Source organism: Balaenoptera physalus, assembly GCF_965194825.1.
Source record: "Balaenoptera physalus genome assembly, chromosome: 1".
Lineage (NCBI taxonomy): Eukaryota > Metazoa > Chordata > Mammalia > Artiodactyla > Balaenopteridae > Balaenoptera > Balaenoptera physalus.
The window spans coordinates 95,448,329-95,476,067 of record NC_138882.1 but is presented as its reverse complement, the minus strand read 5'-3'; the positions used below and the strand labels follow the sequence as shown (position 1 = coordinate 95,476,067).

The window sequence follows — 27,739 nt, the reverse complement described above, 5'->3', positions numbered from 1 at the left end:
GGTCCCAATAAATGCTGGTTGATGTTATTGTTAACATCAGTTTTAAAAACAGCTTATGTTACCCCACTTGGTAAAGTGTAATCTCCTAGATGGAAGGAATTATATCCTGCCCATACATGAATATAATATAAGTGCTAAAACTGTGCCTTGGAATGTATTAGGTGCTCAATAAATAACGTGACTATAAGGCTTCAGTCCTCCAAGATCAACAAATTATAAATCACAGCAAAATTTATATATGGAGTACATGTTTGAAATTGGTGTTTTCAAAGCATCCATCTTGCACTGAACTGTTGAAACATGTAAAGCTGTTAAAGCAACACAAAAATTACATTCACTAGAAACTTTCTCTCTACTCCTCCATTTAATTTGATCTTGGTATCCACTGGTCTAAAATTCTTGTCTATAATGTAAGACTTACTACAGATCATTTAAAACGTAATTTTCAGCTTTAGAAAAGTGCTTATTGTCACATCAGAAAAACTAATATTCTTCCTTTATATTTGCATTTTTTTAAAAATCTACTGCCACACTCAACACAAAAAAACTAATGAAAAGCCAAGAGACACAATTACTACATTTCCTGGTTTCTGCCTGGGAAATGACTTCAGAACACGCCTATAAGTATCCCTAGTCAAAGTCTGCTGGTTGCAATCTACTACTCTGTTTTTTCATTTCTGCTCTCCCGCTGCAACACCTCACACACATACCCAAAGAAAATAATGCACATGTCTATAATAAAGGCTGTACCCCCAAAATGCGGCTATATATTAATTTTGTTTTGGAGGACTTAAATCTTACAAAAGCAAATACAAGTCTGATTTGAAACAATACTCCCAGCTTACTTTACCAGGTAACTTAAACTACAACTATTTATCTAAAGCAAAGACATAGATTGATTGCTACCAAACTTCTTGGTAAACAATTCAGTAACAGTGTATCGATAATATATGCTATTCTAGAAAAACTCATTAATCAGTTAAAAACGGACACTTCCAACAATGGTGATTTGTGGAAAATGAGCTTAAGCAATTTATTTACACAGTAAACGAAGATGTAGGACTTTATCTAAAACACTGTAGGTGAATCACTAGCTTTAGGGTAAAGGTTTTACAACGTGCCTACTATGTGCCTGGCACTTCGTAGCTGTTTTACAGAATATGCAATACCTAACACTTATAGAGTACTCTCACGCATCTCATCTGACCCTCAGAATACCCCCAAGTATGCATGAGCATCTCGATTTTACAGCTAAGGAAACGTAGGCCCGGAAAAGTCGACTTGACCGAGGAATCACATCTGGTATGTGGGTCCTGGCTGAGGCTCCAGCCCCTGACTCATATTCTGATCATCTTCTGCCATACTAGTTAGAATCTCTTAGATGTTCCAATGCCAGATTTTAAAATCAAAATCCTACTTGACAACTTTCACTACTGTGCTCGTCAGATTCTGTTAAGAATCAAAGCACAAAAAAGCAAAAATGTAAAGTCCGTCGTCTCAGCCTGTCGACGTTCAAGCGCCGTGGCTAATCCTGGAGAGAGCCCCGCGTTTCTTCCTGGATGCGGGGCGCTCCCTGCCTCTACCCCAGGACTGTCGAGCGTCCCCGCGCGCCACCTGGACGACGGTCCCCGCGCCCCGAGGGGAGCGGCGAGGAGACCCTCAGCCAGGCTCCGCCACAACCGCCGAGGCCGACGAGCGGGCTCGCAACGCGCGGCATCCGCTGGGCGCCGGGCCGCACGCTCGGGCGTCCCTCCAGGCCGGGGAGGTGCCGAAAGTGCCTGGTCGGCGCCGACACCTCCGCCGGCACGCTCCCGCGCTGCGGCCCGACGGCGCCCGACGCTCCGTGGCCCCGCTCCCGACACCCGGCGTACGACCCCCTCCTCCGCGAGGGTCTGAAGCCCCTGCCTCACACCCCGCCCGGGTGGCCCTGCCCCTACTTGCTCTCGTCCTCGACGCCGCCTCCGCGGCTGGGCTCCGAGGCTCTCGTCCTCCGCGCAGAAGCGCCCAGTCGCCTCGCTCCCACTCTGGGTGGGCTCCGGCCCGCCCCCACACGCCCGGCCGCAGGCCCCGCCCCGGCAAAACCCTGTTCTTATTGGTTCCTGTTCCAACCCCTCACGGTCGGGCCCGCCCCCGGCACCGCCCGGGGACTGTCCAGAGGGGAACCGCCCCCTCTGGAGTTCGGCGTAGGGGCCAGAACCTTGCCCAGGACCTTGGGCGCCGAAAGGGTGCGGCCCCAGCAGGCAGGCTACCGGCGCCACTGTCGTCCGGCCGAGGGCCTCTAGCCAAAGCTCCTTCGCCGTCGCCGTGCCTGCCGTCCGACAGGCCCCACCGCGAAGGACCAGAACTTTACACGAAGGTTGACTCCTCACAACCACCCGCGAGAGAAAGCCTAATCAAGGAATCCAAATGGCACCTCACTCAAGGAAACCATAGAATTGTCTCCTGCCACCGGGCTCAGTAGTCCTGGTGTCTCCAGTGAAAGAGCAGCACCATTTCCCGGGCTGAGCTCAGGGAGGAAACAAACATTTCTCCTGCAATTGCAGTACAGCGCCTACTTGAAACATACACAGATGCAAATGACGCTCCGGACACCTGAGGCTTGAAATCCCAGAGCAGGGGTGTCTTTGATACTCCCAGTGCCTGAGGTCGGCTCCCACGCCCTGTTGTGACACCCATGCTTAAGCGCTACGCCTGCAACACACTCATACTCAGGTATGTGCATGGCGCAGTGCCTACTGCGAGCAGCAGCCCAGTTTCACTAAGGCTGCGAGTCAAGGATGATTTGAGCCTGTTTCCCAGGCACTTGCTAACCACCCCACCCTGCCTCTGCCCGCCCGACTCCACCCTATCTCACCCCACCCCCACCAGAACCTCTTGGATTTGGTGATCAAACTCTCCCCACATCTGTTCGCATAGAGGTACCAAAATAGAAGACGGCCAGAAAGAGCAGTGTTTGGTTACACATCACAGATGACTGTCACAAGCCAACGTAGCCAAAGCAATAAAAGCTGCATATCCCAAATCACTGTGAAACCATGAGCCGTGGACAATGAAACAGGAAGTCTCTTCTGTGATGGGGGGGAAAAAAGAGGAATGACAAGACATATTTTTAATCATGTCTCAATGAGGAAATAAATTTGTAGTAAATTTTGAACACCGATCTTTATGGACTCCTCCTGCTCACCACCAAAAAAACACATGTATTTAGAAAACTTCCCAAACAATTGTTTAAGATAAAATTTGGGGCTAGCATAGTGTGGCTTTGGAATTTATTTTAAAATTCAAATTTATTTCAAAGTTCAAACTTTGAATTCCAGGAGATTATATGACAAAATGAGCAGATCGAATTCCAAGTACCAAATTGGAACCCAAATCTGCATGGATTTAATAAATGAATTAACATGTATGTATTCTACTGCCCTCTCATGGGTAAGATGGAGATATACATAATGGTAGTTAATGCCTTTTAAAATCTGAGAATAGAAAGTTTAATTTGGCAATTTATATTATTTTGATGACAAAGAGGCCAAGGTAAAATAAAATCAGGTTTTCCAAGGGACTTACAAATACTCAGCAAACAGAACTTCAGCTTCAGAAACCAGGGAGAGCATTCTAACACCAGGGCTAGTACAAACATGCTGTTGGGATCACGCCTATGCTTATGGCTACCTGTACAGAATGTGGAAGCATGCAGGAATTTGCTTTTAATTTTTTTTCCATTTGAAACGTCATTACTTTCTGAGATGTTTCACAAAATGCTCTTTTTCACATTTGTATCTACTCATGCTATAACTTCTTGCTGTGAATAACTTGAGAGTAGAAGTGAAATCTTATTCTTTATACCTTTGCTGCCTAGAATAGTACCTGGTACTTTAGATGTTTGATCAGTAATTGTTTATTGAATAAGTGGAATGAAGTATCAGCCCAACCACTAGATGGCAGCACAACTGTATATGTATAGAAGTATGGTCTGGCTAATTGGATTGAATTCCACCTGACCTTGAGTAACAGGAATGTTTCTAAAAAGTTACATGTGTATCTTATTTTGGTAAGTGAAATCATTTAAAACGTACCACTACAGCTGACTATAACTTTATTGTCAATTATATCCTTAAAACTAAGAATCCTTTCGTAAGATAAATTCTCCATAAGTATAATAACTCATAATTACAGATTTTCTATCTTGGGGTACACCTGTTCTATTTTTGTCTAAGAAAGCCACCCTTCAGATGTATCCTGTCAAAAGGGGTTTTCAGAAGTCTAAGTGCCTATAGCAAGTTTCATTCTATAAACCAAAAGCCTACATTCTCCTTATATCAAATCATTTGCTTGTTTTTGTTTTTTTTTTTAATATTTATTTATTTACTTGGCTGTGCCAGGTCTTAGTTGCGGCAAACAGGATATTTTAGCTGCGGTATGCAGGATCCAGTTCCCTGACCAGGGATTGCACCCGGGCCCCCTGCATTGGGAGTGCAGAGTCTTAACCACTGGACCACAAGGGAAGTCCCATCATTTGCTTGCATTTTTGCCCTGCCTTAATAACCATTTTGCCTGGAAGTCATGGAGACTCAAGAGTCAGAAAAACCCAGGTCTCCATTGCTACCTCTCACTAGGTGCTTCCTTATGCAGCTTATTTTTTTTTATCAAAGGTCATTTCTTTTTTTAATTAAGGTATAGTTGATGTACACTACTATATGTTACAGGTGTACAGCATAGTGATTCATAATTTTTAAAGGTTATATTCCATTTACAGTTATTATAAAAAATAGGCTATATTCCCTGTGTTGTACAATTGTGCAGGTTATTAACTTCACCAACCTCAGTTTACTCATCTTCCCCAAAATGGAGGTAATAATACCTATAAAGTTGTGCAAAACATTAAATGAAATAATGTCAATGGAACAATATCCAATACAATCTTTGGCTTGTAGTAGGGATTCAATAACTGGTAACTATTGTTATTCACACTCTACAATGAAAATCTCACCCATATTATTATTTGGTTTATTTGTTTTATTCTCCTGATTTAATGCCTTCAGCAATTAAATTAAGTTCATAACACCAGGTTTCGTAGCGATAGGCCATGCGGATTTGGGCCACATTTGTCTTTCGGATATCATTTCCAGTAGGGCCTTCTTCAAGGTAATTGTCGCCCAGAAACTTTGCTTTCTCCTATAAGAGAAAAGGAAACAGAATGATTGTTGTCTCTTTTTACCCTGATATAGACAATAATTACATCCTCCACAAAGATTCCTTCCTTATGCTAGCTATGGGCAAGAGGAAAACAATAAACCATTAAAAGCGCTCATCCAGTACCTCAATATGCAAAGTCTGCTGAGAAATCAAGTATATTTTATTTCCCTTGCCCAAAAAGCATGGCCAGAGAGACAGAATAATTTTTTCTAGCCCCTGTCCATAGTAACTGCACATGATTTGTGAAATAATTTTTCAACATGTTTCCCCAACTAATTTTTCAATATTCAAGTTACCAAATTCTAAACTCAGAAGGACAGCCAATCAAGGGCAGGTCTACCTCATGAGAAATTCCACATTGCAGAACACTGTTTCTTGCCACTTCACACATATCACAGGTACTCAGCTTGAAGACTTGTGCAGCAATGGCATATTCTTCCATTAGGGGCTCCTTGGGTTATTTATTTACATGAGGCCAAAAAAAAAAAAAAAAGAAGAAGAAGAAAAAAGGAAGAAAAAGGAATGCATTAAAAGAAATAACCCACATCCTGCACCAAAAGAATAATGAAATATCTTGATTCGACTTTAAAATTCTGGGTGGTAAACAACATTTCAGCAAAAATATACTTGTATTACTCAAAATTCCATATGCGTACCTTGGTGAAGTGGAATTGCATCGGGTCATCTGTAGACAGTGAGATCATTAGCCCTTTCTGGAGGAAATCTAAAAAAGGATTTTTGGCATATTCTAGAAATAAGCTGTTGTTACTTAATGGCGACATAGCGATGGGAATCTGGGCTAAGAAGAACAAATACTGTAACACAGGACTCTGTAAAGGAAGAGTGAAAAAAAAATTTTTAATGTTGAAAAAGGGATACAAACTAGAAAAGTTAAAACCTCCTGGTTACCTCAAGTTTTACCTTTCAACAAAATTATCACCTATTCTTTAAATCCCCTTGTAAAGAAGAATGCTAGTTTTTAAATGTAAATACTATTTAGAAGAAATTTATTTGGGATCAATTTTCAGAAGCATTGAGTCAAACCCAGTTGTTTGCGTTTTAATTGTCTAAGTTAGATGGCCCATCTTAGGCAAAAGACTTCACCTTGAAACATTTTTTTTCTCTACAAGAAAGTTCTGACTCACACCAGAGGCATTTTAAAACATGCTATAACATGAAATCTGGTGAAAACCAGTTTCAGGTAAGCCAAGCTGCCTCTGATTTATCCCTTGTCAGAGTTCTAAGACGCGAGTCAGGCGATCTGCATTAACTCCTCCCTGCCACCAACTAGCTAGGTAATCTTGAGCAAGTTCCTTTACTTCTCCGTGCCTCTGTAAAATGAAATGCACTAAATAATCTCAAAAAGCTTTTTTTTGCTCTACTTTAATTTGATTCCAGTGTTGATAATGACTTGTGACAAAATGATAAGGGAAAAAATTCTGTTCCTCTAGCTCCAATATAAAAGTTAATATTGAGAAGAGAGCTTCCAACTCACCTTTTTCAAATTCAGGCCATGAGAGATATTATCTGCTGTCATGAATGCTGTCATGAGATGGGTGAGAGCTCCAGCTTCCCCACAGTGAGGTCGGAACAGAAACGTATTCATGCCTCGTTCCCTAGGGAAACGGAGCTGCTATAGCAATCACAGGTGACTGACTGGGACCTGGCAACAATTCTGGGCATAGAGTGATTTATAAGAAAATCTGGTAGGAAACACCAGAACACTCTGAAAGGGAGTGAAAGGGAGTGGGGTATCCAAAATATTCAGCAAAACTGACAATTCCAAATCATAATCTTAATTCTTCCCAAACACAGGCTTTTTGAAAAAAGAGACAACATAGGATATGAGGGTATGGAGGAAAGTTTTGATTACCTGAACAGAAGCATCTTCAGTTTCCACCCAAAGTTTACCAATATCACCATGTCGTTGTTTCTCTTACTCACACTTTAGCGGGGAAACATTTCCAGAAAACCCCATTATGATAGTCCTCTATTTATTCCTTACCCAGATATATCAAGAAGGGTAAAATGTATGGAATTTTATAATAAATTGCACAGTGATTAAATTCCTAAACTTCCAAAGAAAAGGAACTGTGAAAGTTACTGAAGGCTCCAAACTGTCCATTCCTGCCCCTAAATAAATAAAGAAACCGAAGAAAAAGACAAGGGAAAGAAATTTCTGCTCTGGGCCAGCTGGCAGCATCCCAGCAGCATAGGCCCTCAACCACCTAGGATGCCACTGTATGAGGAAAGAGGTGTGTTAAATAGATTCTCCTTCTAGCTCCAGTTCTCATCTACTTACTTTCTCAGGCTGTTGAGCACCATGATGTTTGCGTACATATAGTAGGCATAGTAAGTGTAAGATGGATTCTTTGCCATGGTCCACTCCTGGGGCTTAGGGCTCTTGGAGGAGAACATGTGGCCACTGTGTTTGGACTCATCATCCACGCTGTCGAAGCCAGTAATCTGTCAAGAAGAGTGAGCCACGTAATGGGTTCAGTCTGAACGCAGGGTCCCAGCCCTCAGACAAACTTTCAGCTTCCAAAGGCAAGGACCAAATGTCAGAGATAAGCATCAAGAATTAATCATGGCTAGGTAGGCGGGCTGTCATGTGCAGCCATAGGAAGGCCTTCAGGGCCATGCTTACATGCTTGAGGAAGACACTGAGGTCTGGGTGAGCCTGGGGGTTGATGGTGGCCTCAAACACTGGCATGAAAATATTCTCCAGCATCTTTCCGAAGTGTGGAAGGAAATTCTTAGATCGGAACACATCACTAGAGGCAGGAATGAAGAGAATTTAGGAGGTAAAGCTTTTTTGGACTGACAGTTCAAAGCAAAGGACCAAAAGCAAGCAAAGGACTAAACGCCATGTTCAGGAGAAGACCTAGTGTCTCCATCCTAGGTCCACTCTGGTACATTCTTATTTTTTAATTTTATTTATTTATTTATTTTTGGCTGCATTGGGTCTTCGTTGCTGCACGTGGGCTTTCTCTACTTGGGGCAAGCGGAGGTCACTCTTCGTTGTGGTGCGCGGGCTTCTCATTGCAGTGGCTTCTCTTGTTACGGAGCACGGGCTCTAGAGCGCAGGCTCAGTAGTTGTGGCTCACGGGCTTAGTTGCTCCGCGGCATGTGGGATCTTCCCGGACCAGGGCGTGAACCCGTGTCCCCTGCATTGGCAGGCGGATTCTTAACCACTGAGCCACCAGGGAAGCCCCACTCTGGTACATTCTTCTTGGTTACCCATAAAGAAGGATTCAGTTTGGGTTTGGAATAGGAGGTATAAATTTCTTGCTAGACCACATGCCCCTATATCTTCTACAAATCCTCTGTGGTAAGAAAACTAAACGTTCACAGCTAAGTCCAGATAGAAAATGAAGAGTATGGAAACTCTGTCATGAAAGGTTCAATGATTTTTATGTGTGTGGTATCGTGAGCATGAAACAGTTATCAAGAACACCTCTGATATGCTGTAGCCAGGGGGCAATCTAACAAATTCTTAAATGGCACTCAATATATGCCATCCACTCTTTTAAGTGGCCAGAAGTATTAGCTAATTTAATCCTCATAAAACAAATAAATTAGGTACCATTATGACCCCATTTTAAAGATGATGAAACTAAGGCACAGAGAGGTCATGCAACTTGCCAAAGGTCACACAGCTAGTAAGTGGTAGAGCCAGGATTCAAGCATAGCCAGTCCAGAGCCAGGGCCCATGCTTCTAACCACCACACTCTAATGCCTTAATATCTCTGCCTTAATGATATTAGGCAGGATGTTTTACTCCAGTCAAAAAGTTACTTTTTTTTTGGCTAAAGAGACAGGATAAAACTCTTGCATTGTCACAGGGCACACAGAGCATGGAGGTAGGTGGCCAGACAATATATAAACACTTAAGTTGGATGAAAGATCAATGATATGAACATCCCTGAGGGCAATGAGTAATTAGCAGGTGATAACACTATTGATAAATACTCGTTAATTATGGAGAACTTGAGCACTTGTAGATGAGACAATTGGCAGACAGTGGTTAGAGGTTCTGACACAAGAAAGGTACACCCCCCGTACAGATGCGCATGGGAAAGAGTGAACTGGACACAGAGAGGAAGACCAAGAGAAAGAAAATGTATAGTAAAATGTATATAGTTCTTATCCTAAGTCTTAATCATTCTCAGTAAGTTATTTTGTGATCTGCATAAAGTCCCCTGTTTTAAAAAACAAAACCAAAAAAACCTGGTTAGAAAACTGAACTGAAATGATCCTCCTAACTCCTGTCTGTCATCGAGAGTGCTAAACCCAGAGTGGACAAAACCAGGCACCCGGGCCCCAGTACTGAGTGCTGTTTAACAAAGCTTATTTCTGTCCAGATGTGCTGCACACTCCTTGTTGGTGTGGAGGAGGTGAGGCAGGTGGGATGAAGGCAGGCTTTAGGGTTTCCAGTGGGTGGGTACGTACTAGATCCTGGGGACCTGGATCATCCATGTCATGTTGGGGCAGTAGATGTGGTTTCGGACGAACCAGGTGGAGAGTTTGCTCCACTCATCAGGACTGCGGCCGTAGATAGACAGGCGGGGCTCAGTGTGCTGGTACTTGGCGTCCACCAAGTCTGCACCTACCTCCTGCAAAGCCAAGAGAGGAGTCCAAAGCCAGGAATTCCCACAGGTCCCTCAGGGGTCTAAACCTGTGGGGTCTAGGGAGAGGAGATGGGTACTAAGGAGAACAGAGGAAATGTGAAAGGAAGTCGGAGGAAAACTATCAAGGTTAAGATGTAAGGAGCCTGAGAGGTGAGGGGGAGCTAGTCGGGCTAAAGGACTGATAGGGTGTAATGGAGTCTAGAGAGAAAAAGAGTCAGACTAAAGATGATGAAATCCCAAGGCACTGCTGCAAAAGAAATTCAGCTTTTCATATGCCCCCTATCTCCCAAAACACACATCTCCCAACTGCACCTGTCATTCCTGCCTCCTAAGGTTCAGGTGTCATGAAGATCAGGATGGATTCTGATCCTAATTCTTCCTGAACTTACAACTCCAAAAGCCTGGAAGAGCCAGGTCCTTAATCCCAAATCCTCACCCTTAGTGTCTCTGTCCTAGGAATCAAGGTCTTTTAAAATCATTACAGTGAATGTTTCAGAAGAAATTATCACATTCATTTGTGTATTGCCTGACCCCAGGGATAGCACCCTTCCTCCCTCCCTCCCTCCCTTCTTTCCTTCCTTCCTTCCCTCTTTATTCCTTCCTTTTTTCCCTCTCTCCTTCTTCCCTCCCTCCCTTTCTTCTTCCCTCCTTCCTTCCTTCCCTCTTTTCTCCTTCCTTCCCTCCCTCTCTTCTTCCCCCTCCTCAAGAACCAGGCCAGGTACCGTAGATCTGGTTGATTTCTCCTCACCTTGATGATAGTGGCAAAATATTCCCCATTAATGTAATTGTCTGTCTTCAGGTAGATGTCCCGTAGCTCACTTGCTCCTACAGGATTGTATTTGTCATTGAACTTATCAAAACGCTGGAAAGTCTGACGTCCCTGCATCAGGAAACAGGAGCACAAGTGTATCTTTATCAGAGCTGCCTGAACACAGAGAGTTAGGGAATGGCCACAAGGAACAGGGGCCTGGTAACAGGAGAAGGGCTTGGCACGGAGCAACTAAGCCAGTGTGCCGCAACTACTGAGCCTGTGCTCTAGAGCCCACGAGCCACAACTACTGAGCCTGCGTGCTGCAACTACTAAAGCCCGTGTCTAGAGCCCGTGCTCCGCAACAGGAGAAGCCACCGCAATGAGAAGCATGCGCACCACAATGAAGAGTAGCCCTAGCTCGCCACAACTAGAGAAAGCCCGCGCACAGCAACGAATAAATAAATAAATAAAATAAATAAATAAAATAAAGTTATAAAAAAAAACAAAAAACTAAACAGGAGAAGGGCTTGGGCTCCAAGAATGGAATCCAATATAGCTGACAATGAGAGAACCTCAAAGTTGTCCATGGGTTCTTTCAGTCAGCATGGTAAGCCCACGTAGTTTAGCGGGCTCTGAGAAGGGAGAGTTTGTAGGAGAAAGGCGTGTGGGGCTCTGAGTAGTAGATGAAACTGACATTATCTTTTCAACCTACAGCATGAACATCCAGAGAATCAACGGTCAGGTCGTAGGGATGCATTTTTAATTTAGCAAAAAGTTCCTTTAGGGTCAGATTTTTCTCCTTGGTGCTATAGACCACTCTGTCAGCATCAACTTGGTAGGATTTCTTAATAAAGCGCAATAGATGTTTCTGGTTCATGCAAGCGGCTGCATGGATATGGGTATCCACCTGTGTGTACATTCAGAGAAAGAAAAACCAACAATCAGCTTGAGTTATGCTGCTCTGTGGTGCCTGCCAATCCCACTGTGATGGGAGAAAGGAGTATATGATAGGGGTGTGACCTCACAGCTGGTGGAGGTGGCCGAGCAAAAAATGAACCCATAGCACCTTTTTGAGCCCTTGTGAGGATGTGAAAGGTTAGGCTGGATACAATAATATTGCCTGCTTCTCTTGGATATCTGTGCATCAAATTTACTTCCTACATTTGATCCACACAAAAGTCTTGGGGACAATTCTCCACCCATGAGACACAGCTGGAAGTGAAGCAGCTGCTACAGCTTTCAGCCCCAAAGGGAGAAAGGTTGAAATGATGAAGCCATGGCACAGCGATGGCACTTATGAGTTAGGTATTTTTATGAGTACAATTTTATAAGCGGAAGTTTTGATAGATTAAGTAATTTGCCCAAGGTTATACAGGTGGCTGAGCCAGGGTTTGGTCCCAAACCTCTGCTCATATATTTCCTACTCCCACTTCCTTGCAATCACTTAAGTGGTCAGAACACATCTTGGAAGTGTTTCTAGTTGATTAGTTTTCCATTTGCTATTCACAATCCTCTTGTGAGCTAGATTGAGCAGATATATTTCCCAGTTTTACAAATAAGGAAACTGAAACTCAGAAATATTTAATTACTCCCCCCCCCAATGTCTTACAGTCAGGAATTAGAAGAAAGAAGACTAGAATGAAGACCTTTCAAATCCTAGAATAGCGGTTTTTGAGGTTCTATTCGTTTTTATTATTTTTGTTGTTGATGATAACTATAATTTTGTATGGCAATAATGTGATAAACCTTTCTATGCGGAAAACAGTAGAAAAGGCATTTTAATCTTTTAGACATCATCTATTTGCTTTCATGAAATTCTACTGAACCTGCAGAAATCTTACATGTATCAGTAAAACAGTATCTTTCTTGTCCTGTTCAAGAAATAAGTGGATTAATGTTTTTGTCCAGGAATGACCCCTGAGCAGCGAATATGTTTACCTTCCTGCAGTTGTAAAAATCCCGGTGGGGGTTGCTCTTCAGCTCCTTCAACTCATCCATCTCGTTGAGCATCTGATGGACCTGAAACTTGGAGGAGAGGAACTTCAGGCGCCGGTGGGTATAGGTCTTACTGTGAAAATTAAATCATGATTGTAAAAAATTCCAGACATTTAAGGAAAACAGTCACAATTTCAAAACCATCAGGACCCTTATAACCTGTAGAAAACAATTATGTTTGTTTCCAAATGGAACTGGCTTACTCTGCATTAATCTAACTTGAAAAGTATTGGGCTCCAAGGACTTAATCTTTTCATCAAAATTGTACATAAATAATAATGAGGGAGGATTGGGGCTCAAAGCCTGTCTCAGCCACCTGTGTGACTTTGGGCAAATCACTTAACTCGTCAAAGTCTCAGCGTGTAAATTGGGAGTTATAAAAATACCCACCTCATAGAACGATTGTGAGGAGAAAAAGAAACAATGCACATGAAGGTTTTAACATAGCGTTTGAACCCTGTAAGCAATTAATTAATACGTAGCCTTACTGTCAGTAGTAGTAATAGTAGCAGTAGTTTAGGTCTTAACACTTACACGGGTCCTCGGGCAATTAAAGCAAGTAAAAAATTCATATCATCTAAGAAGGTGTCCAGATTTGGGTAAGGAAGTGGCTTAGGCTCCTCTTTGCTGGCTGCTTCTTCATTAGGATAGATGTAAACCACACCGTCCTTCATTTTGAGGTGATAACCGAGGTTTTCTGGGAGGTTATCTGTTCGGAAGGGGTCTTCTCTCTTCTTCAGAGGAGGGGTAAAGACTTTTTCAATAAAACACACAATAATATATCAGCACATAGGATGAATGACCACATAAAAATAACCAAAGTTAAATACTGTAAGATCTCATTTGTATGGAATTCTGTATGTCATAAGTTGTAATTACCCAGAGCTAAGCTAAAGTTTATTTTTACATTATTTCCCAAAGGTGACTAAATTAGTAGTATAAAATAACTATAACATTGTATCTAGTGTAAGAATGATTTTCAAGTTCTTCAGAATTGCTGTTTATATAATTGCAATACTACTTACAAACCATTTTCGTTATTTATTAAAGTTGTTAAAGTCTTCCTGTTAAGAGCATTTTATTAACATTTGAGATGACTACATAGAAATAAAAGTAAAACTACCGTTAAAAACTAGAGTTTGGGCCTTTTCCTTATTTAAACCAAGCTTCTGTATCAGTCTTAATTTAGAGTGGTTATTTTTTAATAGACTTAATTTTTTAGAGCAGTTTTAGGTTCACAGCAAAATTGGGCGCCAAGTACAGAGTCCCCACACCCCCTGTCCCGACACATGCACAGCCTCCCCTGCTGTCAACACCTCAAATCAGAGCGGAACATTTGTTACAATCGATGAACCTACACGGACACGCCATGATCACCCAAAGTCCATAGTGTTGTTTGCCTTAGGGTTCACTCTTGGTGGTGTACCTTCTATCTATGAGTTTTGACAAATGCATAATGACATGTATCTACCCTTTTAGTACCGTACAGAATAGTCTCATGGCCCTAAAATCCTTTGTGCTCCATCTAGAGTGGTTTTTAATATAAATATAAATTCTAAGAGTTGTAATTCTTTTTTTTTTTTTTTATAAATTTATTTGTTGATTTATTTTTGGCTGTGTTGGGTCTTCGTTTCTGTGCGAGGGCTTTCTCCAATTGCGGCGAGCGGGGGCCACTCTTCATCGCGGTGCGCGGGCCTCTCACTGTCGTGGCCTCTCCCGTTGCGGAGCACAGGCTCCAGACGCGCAGGCTCAGTAGTTGTGGCTCACGGGCTTAGTTGCTCCGCGGCATGTGGGATCTTCCCAGACCAGGGCTCGAACCCGTGTCTCCTGCATTGGCAGGCAGACTCTCAACCACTGCGCCACCAGGGAAGCCCAAAGAGTTGTAATTCTTATTGTAATTATAATATACTTCCCACCTTTTAAAGCACATGCAATTTTTGCTAAAGGATTTGAGAAGGGATCATGTGGATAAAGGTCCCCTTCTTTCCACTGATAACAATTTCAACCTAAGAAAGCCAAGAACAAATTCCATACTGTCACAGCCTTTAAAGCACTTCTTTTACTTTCAACAAGTATGTGCCCAAGGCATCAGAAATTCTCCTGTTTGTAAGACAGCCAAAGTGAGAAAAATAATATAGAAAGAAAAAGTTTGGGTGTGGTGGTGTGATGAATTGGGAGATTGGGATTGATATATATACACTAATATGTATTAAATGGATAACGAATAAGAACCTGCTGTATAGGGCTTCCCTGGTGGCACAGTGGTTAAGAATCCGCCTGCCGATGCAGGGGACACGGGTTCGAGCCCTGGTCCGGGAGGATCCCACATGCCACGGAGCAACTAAGCCCGTGCACCACAACTGCTGAGCCTGCGCTCCAGAGCCCGTGAGCCACAACTACTGAGCCCGCGTGCCACAACTACTGAAGCCCTCGTGCCTAGAGCCCGTGCTCTGCAACAAAGCGAAGCCACCACAGTGAGAAGCCCGCACACCGCAACGAAGAGGAGCCTCTGCTCGCTGCAACGAGAGAAAGCCCACGTGCGGCAGCGAAGACCCAACGCAGCCAAAAATAAATAAATAAATTTACTAAGAAACATATATATTTAAAAAAAAAAAAAGAACCTGCTGTATAAATTTTGATGACCAAAAAAAAAAAAAGAAAAGAAAAAGTTGGCACATTTTCTATCCAAAACTGAGATAAGGAACACGAAAGAAGTGAGACAGTACATTGCTATGTCAAGTATAAACTTTCGAGTCCCTACTCTTAAATATACTAGAGAGATAAAGTATAATTTAGGAGAAACAAAGGCAAGACAAACATCCTAAATGTCAATACTATAGAAGATGAACAAACCAATGTTATGAGTTACCAAACTGGAACATGTTTAATATGATTTTAATATTAAAAGGAATTAAAGAGAAGAAGCTCTAGAACTGGAAATCTTTAACAACATAACAATTTGATAGTTCAAAAACCTTAAATAGCTGCCTCCCCTGAATTTCAATTCTAGAAGTCTAATCCTAAAGATATAGAGCAATTGTACAAAGATGTCTTAATAAAGATGCTTATTGTAACCTTGTTGGAAATAAACTTTTTTTTTTTTTCATGAATTTTCTTTAATGTTTGATCATTTAGGACCTCAGGATCATAATTAGGTAGAGAAATTTCCAATGTATAATTTAAAAACTTATAGGTATAAAAGGCATAAGACATTGATTAGAGACAGTAATAACCCTAAAAGTGTTTTAGATGTTGTATTTTTAAATAAGAAAGCTTTTTTCTAGGGGGTCACTCGGAAATAAACTTTTAAAAGTCAGAAATCTAAATGCCTAAATATAGGAATTGGTTAAATAAATTATGATACAGTTATACAATAGAAATTATTAAAATCTGATTGTTTTAAAATATGTACTATACAAGACAGAAAGTAAAAAGTGAGATATGTAAATAAAGTGCAATGGAAAGTAAAAACTTGTAGTTTACTTTTATCCAGAGGTCAGAGGAAGAGGAAGGAAGGAAATGATAATGGTTGGGCTGCACCTTGAAGGATGAGACTGGATCTGGACATTTGGACATATAGTAAAAAAGTGAAAGGAAGGGCAATGCAGCACAGGGAATGGCATGGCAACAGTACAGGGGCAGGAATGTGCTGAACTAAATGGACAACAGGATATGCTTCCAACCCGGACAAAGAGTTCAAAGGTGGAGTAAAGGAGGTAAGTTTATAAATAGATTGAGTGTGCAAGTCCAAAAATAAATAAATAACAGATAAATAAAACATAGTTAGAAGGCTAGATGGTGGTAGGCCTTGAATGCCAGGCTCAAGACTGGACTTAACTTTGTAGGGGGAGTAGTTAAAGGTTTTTGTCAGGAGAAGGATGTGCTCAGATCTGTTTTATAATAACTGGTACCAAAGTGAGGATGAACCGAAAGGAAGTGAGATTAGAAGTTAACAGAGTAGTTAGGAAGCTATTGCAATGATCTGGACAAAGAGAAATATGCACCTAAATTAGGGCTTGAGGAATGGTGAAGAGAGTTGGTTCTGAGAGATACTGTACAGACTGAATCAAGTGATTGGGCACTTGGGCGGGAGAGAGAGTGGAGCCAAAGATGACTATGATATCTTAAAACTGGGTTACTTATAATCATGGGGCACATTTAATAGTTAGTAGTTAAACCTAAAGCTATGTTCCAGACATTATATAAGAACATCACTTACCTGGAGAGAAGCTCTCATTTGGTACCCAAGCCTCACCCTCAATGTTCCTCAAGTGCTGGGAAGGGGTTTTTGGAAACCTCTGAAACGACTTCTTCATATACTTCTCCCGTATACACAGTGCCCGATAAAGACCTTTGCAAACCATTTCGAAATCTTCAACCGTAACCTACCAAGAAAATTTCAGAGTAGCTCCTGTGAAAATTGGAGAAGTGGGTAAAGCTTGTCATTGGCACCTCCCAGCTCTCCTGGGTGTCACAGCCCCTGCTGAGCAGCTCCTACTTCTCACTCAACTTGGGCCCTGGGTCCCCCTCAAGGAGCAGGCCCTGAAGTTTTAATCGCTCTTCCATTTCTGCCAAAACGTGTCTGTCCTATGAGTCTTTCCTTACAGTCCCGTATTTGTTTTTGGTTTTTGCTAGATAGCAGTGATTATCTAGCAAATATGATTAAAAGAACCCATTCTAACATGGACAATACTTTCTCCAGGTAACAAAAGAACATTTTACGTATGGGCTTCTGAAGACAATATCTCAACTGAAAGACAACGTTGGTGTAATTTGAGAACTCAAATCACCTGCTGATCAGTGTGGGAAAAATTGGGGGAGGAATAAGGTGTCACACTTCCCTCAAACCCTGTCACCCATGCACTGCCTTCTGTAGCTAGAGACAGATCAAGACATCATCCTGTGAGAAGTCATTCTTTGGGATGGTTTTGAACAGAATTTTATCTGGGACTACAAACAGAGATTCTAGAGTAAAATTTTCTTAGAACTGCTAGAAATTTCCTAAAACTGGTCTATTTCCCTGGCCCCATCCCCAACTCCTGGCTGGGCTTGACATGCCCAAACAGTTATAACTCTAAATCATTGCATGCTCATCATCAGAGCCCAAAGACTTTCTGGGACCAATGTAAGCTTGTTCCCAATGGTTTGAAGTCCAGATATTAATCCTAAACAGTTGAACTCTTTTTAATGTCTTGCTGACCTTGGCCAAGAGAGTCTGGCACAGGTGCTAGGTCTGGGGGTCTACTTCCAATAGCATGCTTGTTCCTTTGCTACCTAATGGGCCACCCATCTAAAAGCTCCTTGAGGACAAGAGCTGGATCTTATCCACCTTCTCGTCCTCAGCACTTAGCACACAGTGCCTGGCACAGAGTATGTGCTCAATAAGGACTGATTACATTGAATTTGTTGTTTATCTGGGATGAATGTCCTTGGGAACTTAGCCCTAATTCCCCCTTTACCTCTCTGTTCAGTTATAAAGGCAAAGACTGATTCAGGTACAGGCCACAACTAGGTGGAGTGTAGCTCAGCAGCTCAGTCACCTTCAGCCAACAGGTGTAGCCACATACTTGGTTCTTCAAAGCAATTATACTCCAATAAAGATGTTAAAAAAAAATAAAAAGAAAAAAGAAAGAAAGAAAGAAAGAAAAGAAAAGACTCCAGGCCAAGGTTTCAGGTGCCCTCCAGCTTTTATAGGAGGAGAAGCTAATCCCTGACTTCTGTGGCCTTGTCCTTCCTCTCATCTTCTTTCTTTTTATTCCTGTTTTCATTTCCACCAAGCACATAGGGATCAAGTTTGTCTCTTAATATTTGTGGTTTTTTTGAACTCTGGCCTTCTCCAAACTTTGTTTTCCACGTTGCTATTAAACATTTCGTTTCAGTTATTTAACATCTAAAATCCCTGCCATTTATAGAGCACACATGTTATCATGCAGAAAACGAATAAACAAGAATAGTGTCCATTTCATTGCTCTGTCATTTTTAAATATCTTGGGACTGACCCTTAGTGGGTCAGTTACATGAGAAGAGGGTTTAGGACTTGTCATTAAAACTATATTTGGAGCATAGGCCAATGGCTAAACAGCAATTTCTCCAATATGATGCTGATTTTGCAAGTCCATGTGGCAGAGATTTATTTATTGACCAACTGTTCTGGATAGGACAGGCAGGTCAAGTTGCTTGCAACCTGAGTTTACTATCCCTGTGGCATACCAGAATCTGTTCCAAGCAATAATCTACTGTGTAAGCATCTGTGATGAAATTGGAGAGGACAGTTGGTCAAAAAACAATAGCTGCATTAGAATGTTCTGACTTCTCTCTCATCTTCTTCTTTTTTTTAAAAAAAATAAATTTATTTATTTATTTATTTTTGGCTGCGTTGGGTCTTCATTGCTGCGCGTGGGCTTTCTCTAGTTGTGGCGAGCAGGGGCTACTCTTCGTTGCAGTGCACGGGCTTCTCATTGCAGTAGCTTCTCTTTGTTGCGGAGCACAGGCCCTAGGCACGCGGGCTTCAGTTGTTGTGGCACGTGGGCTCAGTAGTTGTGGCTCGCAGGCTCTAGAGCGCAGGCTCAGTAGTTGTGGCACACGCGCTTAGTTGCTCCGTGGCATGTGGGATCTTCCCGGACCAGGGCTCGAACACATGTCCCCTGCATTGGCAGGCGGACTCTTAATCACTGCACTGCCAGGGAAGTCCTCTCTCATCTTCTTTTCTCTGGTCTCTCAACTCTTCTTTCCTCTTCTCTCTCTCTTTCTCCTGATCTGTTTTCTTTGATTGGTTAATGCTACCTGCAGCCTGTCTCTCCATTCTAGGTCTGCTCTGGGTCCATCTTTCCCCAAGAGCCCCTCCCCACCCTGCCCCCCGGGCCTCCCTGAGGCTTCCTTTCCTGCTTTATGATGCCCTCAGTGAGACTAGTTCAGTTGCTACTCTCTTTGGTTCTTCTTTCAAAATCTGTCCACTGTATTCTGTAACACACACACCACATTCTACTGCGTATTCGCATGTGCAAGCAAATGAGATAAAGGAGGGGAAATTATGTGAGATGATAAAAGCAAAACAGAAATATAAGTCATAGCATATCGTAAACAACAAGGTCCTACTGTATAGCACAGGGAACTATATTCAGCATCCTGCGATAAACCATAATGGAAAAGAATATAAAAAGGAATATATATATATGTAAAACTGAATCACTTTGCTGTACAGTAGAAGTTAACACAACATTGTATATCAATCATACTTCAATAAAATTTTTTTAAAAGTCATAGCATATTGGTATTGAAATGTGATAATGAAGTATAGCAAAGGACAGGTGAGCTAACACCTTCCTCAAAAAGAAGGGGAGGAAGGAAAGAAGCTGAAACAATCAAGCTGAGTATCTTCCTAGCAGCTACGTGTGAGGGGCAAGAAGCAACTCACCCCAGAGGAATAATCGCCTGTGATCTGCACTCTCTGAAAATCAGGCACTGTCTGGTAGGCGGGAGACGGAGAACTGCATTCATCAATGTGGGGCAATGTGGTGGAAGATGTTTCACTTTGTGGAACGGACAAACTAATGGTCTTATGTCCAAAGAAACGCTTTTTTCTGGGTCTGAAATTGAAAAATAAAAAGAGTTAACTTTATCTTCATTAGGATTTTCATTGTGATAAGTTGATGTTCCACTATACAATTTCATTTTGAGGAAAAACAGTGAAAATTAAATGTGGGCTGGGTGTCAGAAATAGGATCCAACCTTATGGAAAGGGGTATCATGTTACAGTGTTCCTTTCGTCCTCATATACCTTGGAACGGTGGGCCTTAGGGAATGTACTAGAAGACTCTCAGCATGACACTGTCCTGCACAGGAGGCCCACTCCCAGCAGAACAGGCAGTCTGGGTGCTGCAGTAAGCACAGGCTATGTCAGTTAGTACCTGTGTCATTTGGTGCATGTCCCTTAAATTCTGTGAGCTTCTGTCTCTCTCTCTAAAAAAGTGGTGTAATAATGTCTACCATACAGGATTTCTGTGAGATTTAATGTTTATAAAATGCTTAGCACACTACCTGGAACTTGTAAGTTGCTTAATCAACATTACTTCCTCAAATCAACATGTATTTATTCAGTTTCTACTTTGACCCATGCCCTATGTTAGGTCCTATGGGGGATGCCAAAGAAGGTGGATTGTTGTTATTTCCTTAAAGAAATAAAACCAAGGGAAGGACTGCAGAATGACCTTCTCCCCGTGGAGCTGGTTGGGGGAGGGGAGTGTTTTGAGGAGGGGGGTCCAAGTAAGTGGTCAACAACAGGTTTGAGGACTAAACTGTGGCACATAGTGACAAGTAGTGAGTACCAGAGTAGTTCAAAGAAGGGAAAATAAACAGAATTTGTGGAGAGGGATCTGTTCAGGGAAGGCAGTAGTTACGCATCACAGGCATAGGATGGGCAGGGCCTGAGGGCAGAAACAGAGCGCTGTATCCCTGAGGCCTTCAGGAGGTCAGACTGGCTGGAGGGCAGGATTCCTATCAGGCAGCACGACACTAAGGTTGACTAAGGACAGAGTCCAAAGATGAGGCTCTTAAGTTCCAGTTTCTACACTCATAAGTGTGGAAATTGAGTGTGTGCACAGCAGCCATCAGCCCACTTTGGTTTGGAACAATCACATGGTAGATCATGTCCTCTTGCTTGGGTGAACAGGAATGCTTCAACTAAAGGCAGATTGGATGAAGGTAGGAAGGCCACTGTTTTCTTCTTTTTTGGTCCACGTCGCTTCACCCTAGTGTATTTAGTGTGTGTGTTTGAAGGGAGTGTGGGTTTAACTCTGACAGAGTTTTTCCTCCAAGTTGAATCACCATTCAGAGTGAACCATCTGCCCTGACATTTCCCCTTCTTTGTGTACCAACGTACTAAACATTCCACTTACACCACTTACCTTCTGCCTTCTGTGGGGGTGGACTGAGCCTCCAGCTGGAATAGGTGTTCGCGCATCTCATGGTGCAAAATTGGACAGACCTCATCCACATCAAAAGGGGAGATCTCATGACAGCCTCCCTCATCTTTGACTTCAGAGGCAAACACTTTTTCAGCAAAGCTCCGCGTTGCATCATCAATAGCTAAAAGGGGTTTTCGCGTGTTAGTGTTCAAGCACTTTCTCAGGAGTCATCCGAGAGTTTCTGCTACACATAAGGCACAGTGCTAAGGACTGCCCTGGGTACATGGCTCCCCTGCTGTCTGCCCAGTGTGCCAGAAACATGATGGAGCTTCATGCCTATTCTCTCTTTAGTGGGTTTCTGTGTGGGTAGCTTGGAAATCCATTCTCAGAATCACGGGTCAGATTCTTACAGCACACTTTAGGAGTGTCCTAAAGATGGGATTGGGCTCTTGCAGGATTAACACTTAACCCAAGATCACCTCTTTCTGGCAGGGCTAAGTTTGATTTCATAGTAACCATGCAGCATAGTCCTTCCTATCAGATTGGTGGAGTTTTTCTGACGGTTTTAAAGATGTGGATAGGGTTGTTGGTCCTTGGCGTTCTTCTTCCTGAACAAAATAAGTGATCTAAATAGTTCTGAGAAATAAATGTGTACTTTAAGGCCTTTCTTCCTCATAAGACAGATACTGTGTTTCTGTCACACATCACAACCTCATTTTTTTCAAATCCTGATGACTTGGTGATGTGCTGGTGTTGGGGGGAGAGGAATCACTAATATTTACTGCCTAGTGTTGGGAGTCCCATTTCTTGTGGACATGTGGCCTTCCATAATGAGTGACCTTTGGACAGCCCATTTTACTTTTGCTTGCCTTAATTTTTCCATTCTTAAAACGGGTGGAAGGATGACCTTTAGCCTGGCAATGAACAACCCCAAGATCCTTAGGATACAAGACAACCAGTTTTATCATATAGGGTGGTGATGGCCATCAAGTATCTGCTTTTCTGTTAAGTTCTACTGTGTTTTCCAGACACCCAGCTGTTTCCATCTGAGTAGTTATAACCTCCGATACTTCTAAAAGTCTCTTGGTATTTCCAGAAAAGAGCAGGTAGCAAATAATGAGAATAGCAAACAGCTGGATATTTGGAGCAACAGCAGAAGACAGAAACATTCTTCATGTGATGACAAAGCAAACTGCATGCAGAAAGATAGATGCCCCCACTCCTGCCCCTTCAATGTCTATACAAGTCTCCACAATGACACATTTTCAATTACAATTTAGGTAAGTGTACTGTATTCAAGTACTGTTCTGTACTTACCAACTCCTTCACCTTCTCCTGTTTCAGTTTCCTTATGTATAAAGTGGGAATACGCATACCTACAAACCTCACTCACAAGGCTGTTGTGACATCAAGTGAGATAATGTATGTGAAAATGCTTTTTTAGAGCAATTTTTTAAAGGAAAATAAAACACCAGATTAAACTGAATGACATAATTTGGTAGCATTGCTCAGACTGATATTTGGTATTTGGAGTTAGGTTTGGGTTATTAAGAAAATGATAAATGGTATGGCTTAGTATAGGCTGAAGCATACATTGGAAATGAGAGTAATTGACTCATAACTTCACCAACGCTAACAGTCAGGTCAGCCAGTTTTCAAACCTGGCTTGTCACAGCAGAGTAACAGAGAAGCCCAATATGTTGGCTGAACTTCATGCATCTATTTGTCTCATTGAGCTCAAGCACTTCCTGAAACTGACAAGCATCTTTGGATGCTGTCCCTAGTTTTTTGGCAAGCACCAAGATCCATGAAGGAACAAACAAAACTAAGTAGATACATTTGATGACCTGAGAATACCTCCCCACCCCACAGCCAACTGTTCCCCAGAAATAGTATCATTCCTCCCTGAGCATCACAGGCAAGCACATGCACCTAAAAGATGAATGACAAGCAGAAATTAGAAGAGGCTTCATGTACCATGGGGAGCAAATGGAAATAGGCCAGTGGGCTCTGATGATGATGAGGAGGAGAATGAAGATGACTATGCAACTGGCTTGTCATGACGGGTCTGTGGCAATGCTCTTGGAGGTCTCAGGAAGGAAAGTATGGAAATGGAGTCCCAGGAACCAAATCCTACTTGCTTGAGATCTGGGTCTTCCAAAACAAGCATCCATTATGTGGGACTGCACATATCTATTTGTTTCATGTTTTTAAACATTGTTTTTACTAGGTTGTATCTCCCTAAGTCACTATAGACAGTTGAAAAGTAGAGACTCTACGCTCAAGAAGTAGCTTACATTATCACCAAAAATTATATGGTTGATATTTCCTTCCACTGAATCAACCAATTGTTTTGGCTTCATGTAACCACAGCTGAAATTTGATTCCTAATTCAAGAGCTTTGCCTTTCAAAAATACTTCAGGGAGTGGTGGTGATTAGGGGAAGGAAAGAGTGAAACTGACATTTCAAAAGGTGAGTAGATAAGATTTGGTGACAACCTAATTCATGGAGTAAAGTACAGATGACTCCCTGAGGTTTGTATAGATAATTGCTGAGTTCTTTTTTGAGCATGTTTGAGATAATGGAGCATCTGAGTGGCAATGTCTTGAGGTTAGGACATCCACATTTAGACAGAGAATAGATAAGAGAATAGAAACAAGAAGTAGAGTGGTGAAGCAGAAAGAACACTGGACTAGGAGTGAGAAAAAGTGTCTGTAACAGCTGGGTGGCCTTGGGAAAACCATATAATCACTAGGAGCCTCAGTGTTCATCATCATAAAAGAGGAATATTAATAATAATAATGTCAACTTCAGAGAATTGTTGTAAAGATTAAACAAGAAATACTTTAAAAACTACACAGTACTATCCAGAAGTTGGGGATTATTATTATTAACATGGGAAGTGCAAGACTCTTGAGAAAAGAAATATCATGCTTGCTTCTTCACCCAGCAGACCCAGAAAAACATGCTTATTTCTCAGCAGTGCTTTATTAACGTGTAGGAAAGATAGGTTGTAGATCTTTCATCTGCCACATGGCATCTCATAGAGGAACTCAGAGGCACCATGAGTACTATCAGTCCGTCAAAGGACAAGTCTGACTTGAGATGGAGGGGAACATACATAAAAAGTTACAATTTTATAAAAAATGGGTTTCACTTTATCCGGTCACAAAAATTCACCATGGAATTTTTTGCATTGGAGGAGGGTTTACTACGGCAGGACTCAGTAGATCCCCTTAACTAATGTCTAAAGGAGAAGATTATTTTATTTCAGAATATCAAATGAATGCCCTCTGAGGTTCTCTTTAAAAAAGGGATTTTTTTTTTTTTTCTGGAGGCAGGAAAATTCATGAGTTCATTTGCTATGCTACGGGAGATCTATGGTCATTATAAATCTTTGTTGGCTTTTAATGGTATCATTAATAAACACTGCTGAAAAATACCCATGCTTCTGAATTAAATAATAGTATCTTTTAGAAATTGATACTTTGGCAAATGGCAGGAAAAATAGCCCAAAATACTCACGTTTTTCTTCAGCTGTATGAAATAAAATAGAACAAGATGAAATATATGAACAACTTTCAAAAATCATTGTGGCTACTAATCAATGCTTTGGAATATAAATAGGTAGGTTGGTATAAGAAAGGGGTGTGGTGGGATGTGTTATTAAAGCTCATTCTTCCATTTTTCTACAATTTGCTGCCAATAGAAAACCCTGGGAATATAGTTATTATATATCTCTTCGTATTCTTTTCCTTTCTAATTTGTCTCTTTAAATTTATGTTTATAATTTTAAAAAGGTACTCTTTGTAAAATGTGATTTTTAAAAACCTGATCAAGAGGGATGGAAACTCTCATACAATGCTGATTGCAGGTAAATGAAAACAGTTTATTTGGTAAACAGTTAACACCTACCAAACAGCCATTTCTGAGAATCTATTCTACTGAAATAATCCTTAAACATGGAAAAAGCTTTAGGTACAAATATTATTGTCAGAGCACATTTATACTTAAAAAAATCATAAAGAACTTAAGGGATTGGTTAAGAAAATTGGAATATTATACAGCCATTTAAAATGATGTTTAGGAAGAGTTTGGAGTGCCATGGTAACTGATTAAGTTATAATGTGAAGCCAAAAAAAGGGCAGGATACAAAGTCACATGTATAATATAATCTCAACTGTGGTTTTTTTAAAAAATTCTTTAAATTTTCAAAGAAAATAATTTGAAAGAAAAACACTAACATGTTAAAAGTTATCTTTGGATGATGAGGATTGTGGGGTTTTTTTTTTTTATAACTACTTTTCTAAATTTCTCAGTTTCTCTAAATGAGTGTTTATTACTCTTATTTTTCAGTGAAATTTCTCTTTTTATTTCACATGAAACGTATTACTTTTATAATGAAAAAGACTTATAAAATTATTATTTTGAAAATTACTCTGTGTACAAACCTGGATTGTGAACCATCAGAATACACAGGTTAATATTAATATTGCCATTATTCTCATGATTTTCAGCTAATGGTATAGCTAAAGACATTGTATAGGACCCTTCTCCCAAGTGTGGCAGCACAGGTTTTGTTTAGACTAGCAGAGTAGATAATAAATATCTTACACAGTTTTCTACTGGGATCATCAAGGATGCTACTACATGATACAGTTTTAGAAGACTACCTCCCTCCTAAAACTAAAAACCAAAATCCCCTTGAAAACCTTGTCTTGTCTTTTCCTGAAATGTATTAGTTAAAAATACTATGAACCTTAAATAAAGAATTCCCCAGCTGACATGATAGTTAAAGGATTGATTGCATATTAAAAGCAGTGAACTCTCCAAACACTTTTGCACACCTACCTGGAAGTTTCAACAGAGACATTGTGCTGGGATCCTTGATTCTAGGATAGCACAGTAGAAAGGAAGAGACAGGAGACTGTAGGGATGACTGGCTGACACTGTAAAACACGCTGACATTCATTTTATTATTTTGCTTTGCCCCTGTAATTTGACCCTTCTCTGCTAAAAGGAGACAGATGAGCTTTAGACCTATTTATAGCTTTAGGCATTGACTGTGAAAAACAGGTGAAGCCTTCAGTGTTTACCCTGGGATTTTAGACAAGATATCTGTGGTAGGCCAGAAATTGCATTTCAATACTCTCTAAATCTTCCTATGGATTGGATTCTCTTCACGTGTAGTTTTCTTGTATGACTGGACCACTGATGACTATTTTCCACCCTAGCGAAACACAATGAAATCGTCCAGGCTTCTGGAAAGTCAAGATCCTCAGGATTTCAGTCCTGAGAACAGCTTTCTGTGGTCGGGGAATATGCTGGTACATTCATCAAACTCTCAACACACACACACACACACGCACACACACACCCCTTAAGAAATATTCCTGACTTGGCAGAAATTCACCTGACAGAATTTATTTAATGAATTAAGTCATAAACTTACTTCAAATCTTGTGGAAGCACAACTGCCATCTAGAGTGCTCAGGGACCCTTACTCTATATATTGTTACAAAAAGAATATATTTCTCATGCATAACATTTTATAGTATACAAAGCACTTTCCAAATATTATCTATTTGATCCTGCTTACAATGCTATAAGGCAAGGAGTACCTTACCCTTGCTTCCCAAATGAGAAAACTGGGGCTCTGGGGAGAGACGTGCCTTGCCCAAAGTCATTCTGATTGTTAATGCAAAGCCAAGTCTCTCTGGACCAAAATCTCATGCTCCTTCCACAGTAACACAGAGTCCTGGTTACAGCAAAATACAGGAAGACCTCAATTTTATTGTGCTAAACTTTTATTTATTTATTATTTTTATTTTATTTTATTTTATTTATTTATTTTTGGCTGTGTTGGGTCTTCGTTTCTGTGCGAGGGCTTTCTCTAGTTGCGGCGAGCGGGGGCCACTCTTCATTGCGGTGCGCGGGCCTCTCACTATCGCGGCCTCTCTTGTTGCAGAGCACAAGCTCCAGATGCGCAGGCTCAGTAGTTGTGGCTCACGGGCCTAGTTGCTCCGCGGCATGTGGGATCCTCCCAGACCAGGGCTCGAACCCGTGTCCCCTGCATTGGCAGGCAGACTCTCAACCACTGTGCCACCAGGGAAGTCCTACTGTGCTTAACTTTAACACACTTTGCAGATACTGTGTTTTTTTACAAATTGAAGGTTCGTGGCAACCCTGCAAGGAGCAAGTCTACTGTTACCATTTTTCCAACAGCATTTGCTTACACTGTGTCTCTGTCACATTTTGGTAATTC

The 27,739-nt window shown here is 41.4% G+C and overlaps 2 protein-coding genes across 10 annotated transcripts in view; both read right to left on the bottom strand.

Annotated features, from left to right (window-relative positions):
• DENND2C (DENN domain containing 2C) overlaps positions 1-4,901 on the bottom strand; it is a 96,774-nt gene extending 91,873 nt beyond the window's left edge. For 4 of the 7 annotated variants that reach the window (XR_014262474.1, XM_082458310.1, XM_082458307.1 and 1 more), the window contains exon 1: positions 1,938-4,901. The gene's annotated coding sequence lies outside the window, so the exon portion shown is untranslated. Of the gene's footprint in view, positions 1-1,041; positions 1,900-1,937 lie in introns of those variants that run through there. The other 3 variants (XM_082458311.1, XM_082458309.1, XM_082458313.1) reach the window with 2 other exon arrangements.
• Positions 4,902-4,990: 89 nt separating this feature from the next.
• AMPD1 (adenosine monophosphate deaminase 1) lies at positions 4,991-26,452 on the bottom strand. 3 transcript variants are annotated; one of them, XM_082458451.1, is made up of 16 exons: positions 26,326-26,435; positions 25,000-25,011; positions 21,474-21,654; positions 19,985-20,156; positions 16,790-16,955; positions 13,105-13,324; positions 12,514-12,643; positions 11,288-11,482; positions 10,573-10,704; positions 9,646-9,809; positions 7,841-7,967; positions 7,496-7,659; positions 6,689-6,809; positions 5,850-6,023; positions 5,534-5,644; positions 4,991-5,172 (listed from the first exon to the last, which is right to left on the bottom strand). In XM_082458451.1, exons 1-16 carry the CDS (start codon positions 26,345-26,347, stop codon positions 5,014-5,016), a joined length of 2,250 nt encoding a protein of 749 aa, XP_082314577.1. In that variant the 5' UTR covers positions 26,348-26,435; the 3' UTR covers positions 4,991-5,013. The 3 variants fall into 3 exon arrangements, with proteins under 3 accessions (XP_082314577.1, XP_082314578.1, XP_082314579.1); XM_082458452.1 differs by lacking the exon at positions 25,000-25,011 and having other exon boundaries at positions 26,326-26,452; XM_082458453.1 differs by lacking the exon at positions 26,326-26,435 and having other exon boundaries at positions 25,000-25,084.
• Between the last annotated feature and the right edge of the window lie 1,287 nt (positions 26,453-27,739).

Bases quoted from the DNA above. Each gene is read 5' to 3' on its own strand.
- AMPD1 (XM_082458452.1), bottom strand. From the start codon at position 26,446: ATGAATGTCAGCGTGTTTTACAGTGTCAGCCAGTCATCCCTACAGTCT. The intron at 6,810-7,495 runs GTAAGTAGATGA...CCGTTTCCCTAG, and splicing joins GTGCTCAACAGCCTGAGAAA to GGAACGAGGCATGAATACGT. The intron at 5,173-5,533 runs GTAGACCTGCCC...TTTCTCTTATAG, and splicing joins AATGTGGAATTTCTCATGAG to GAGAAAGCAAAGTTTCTGGG.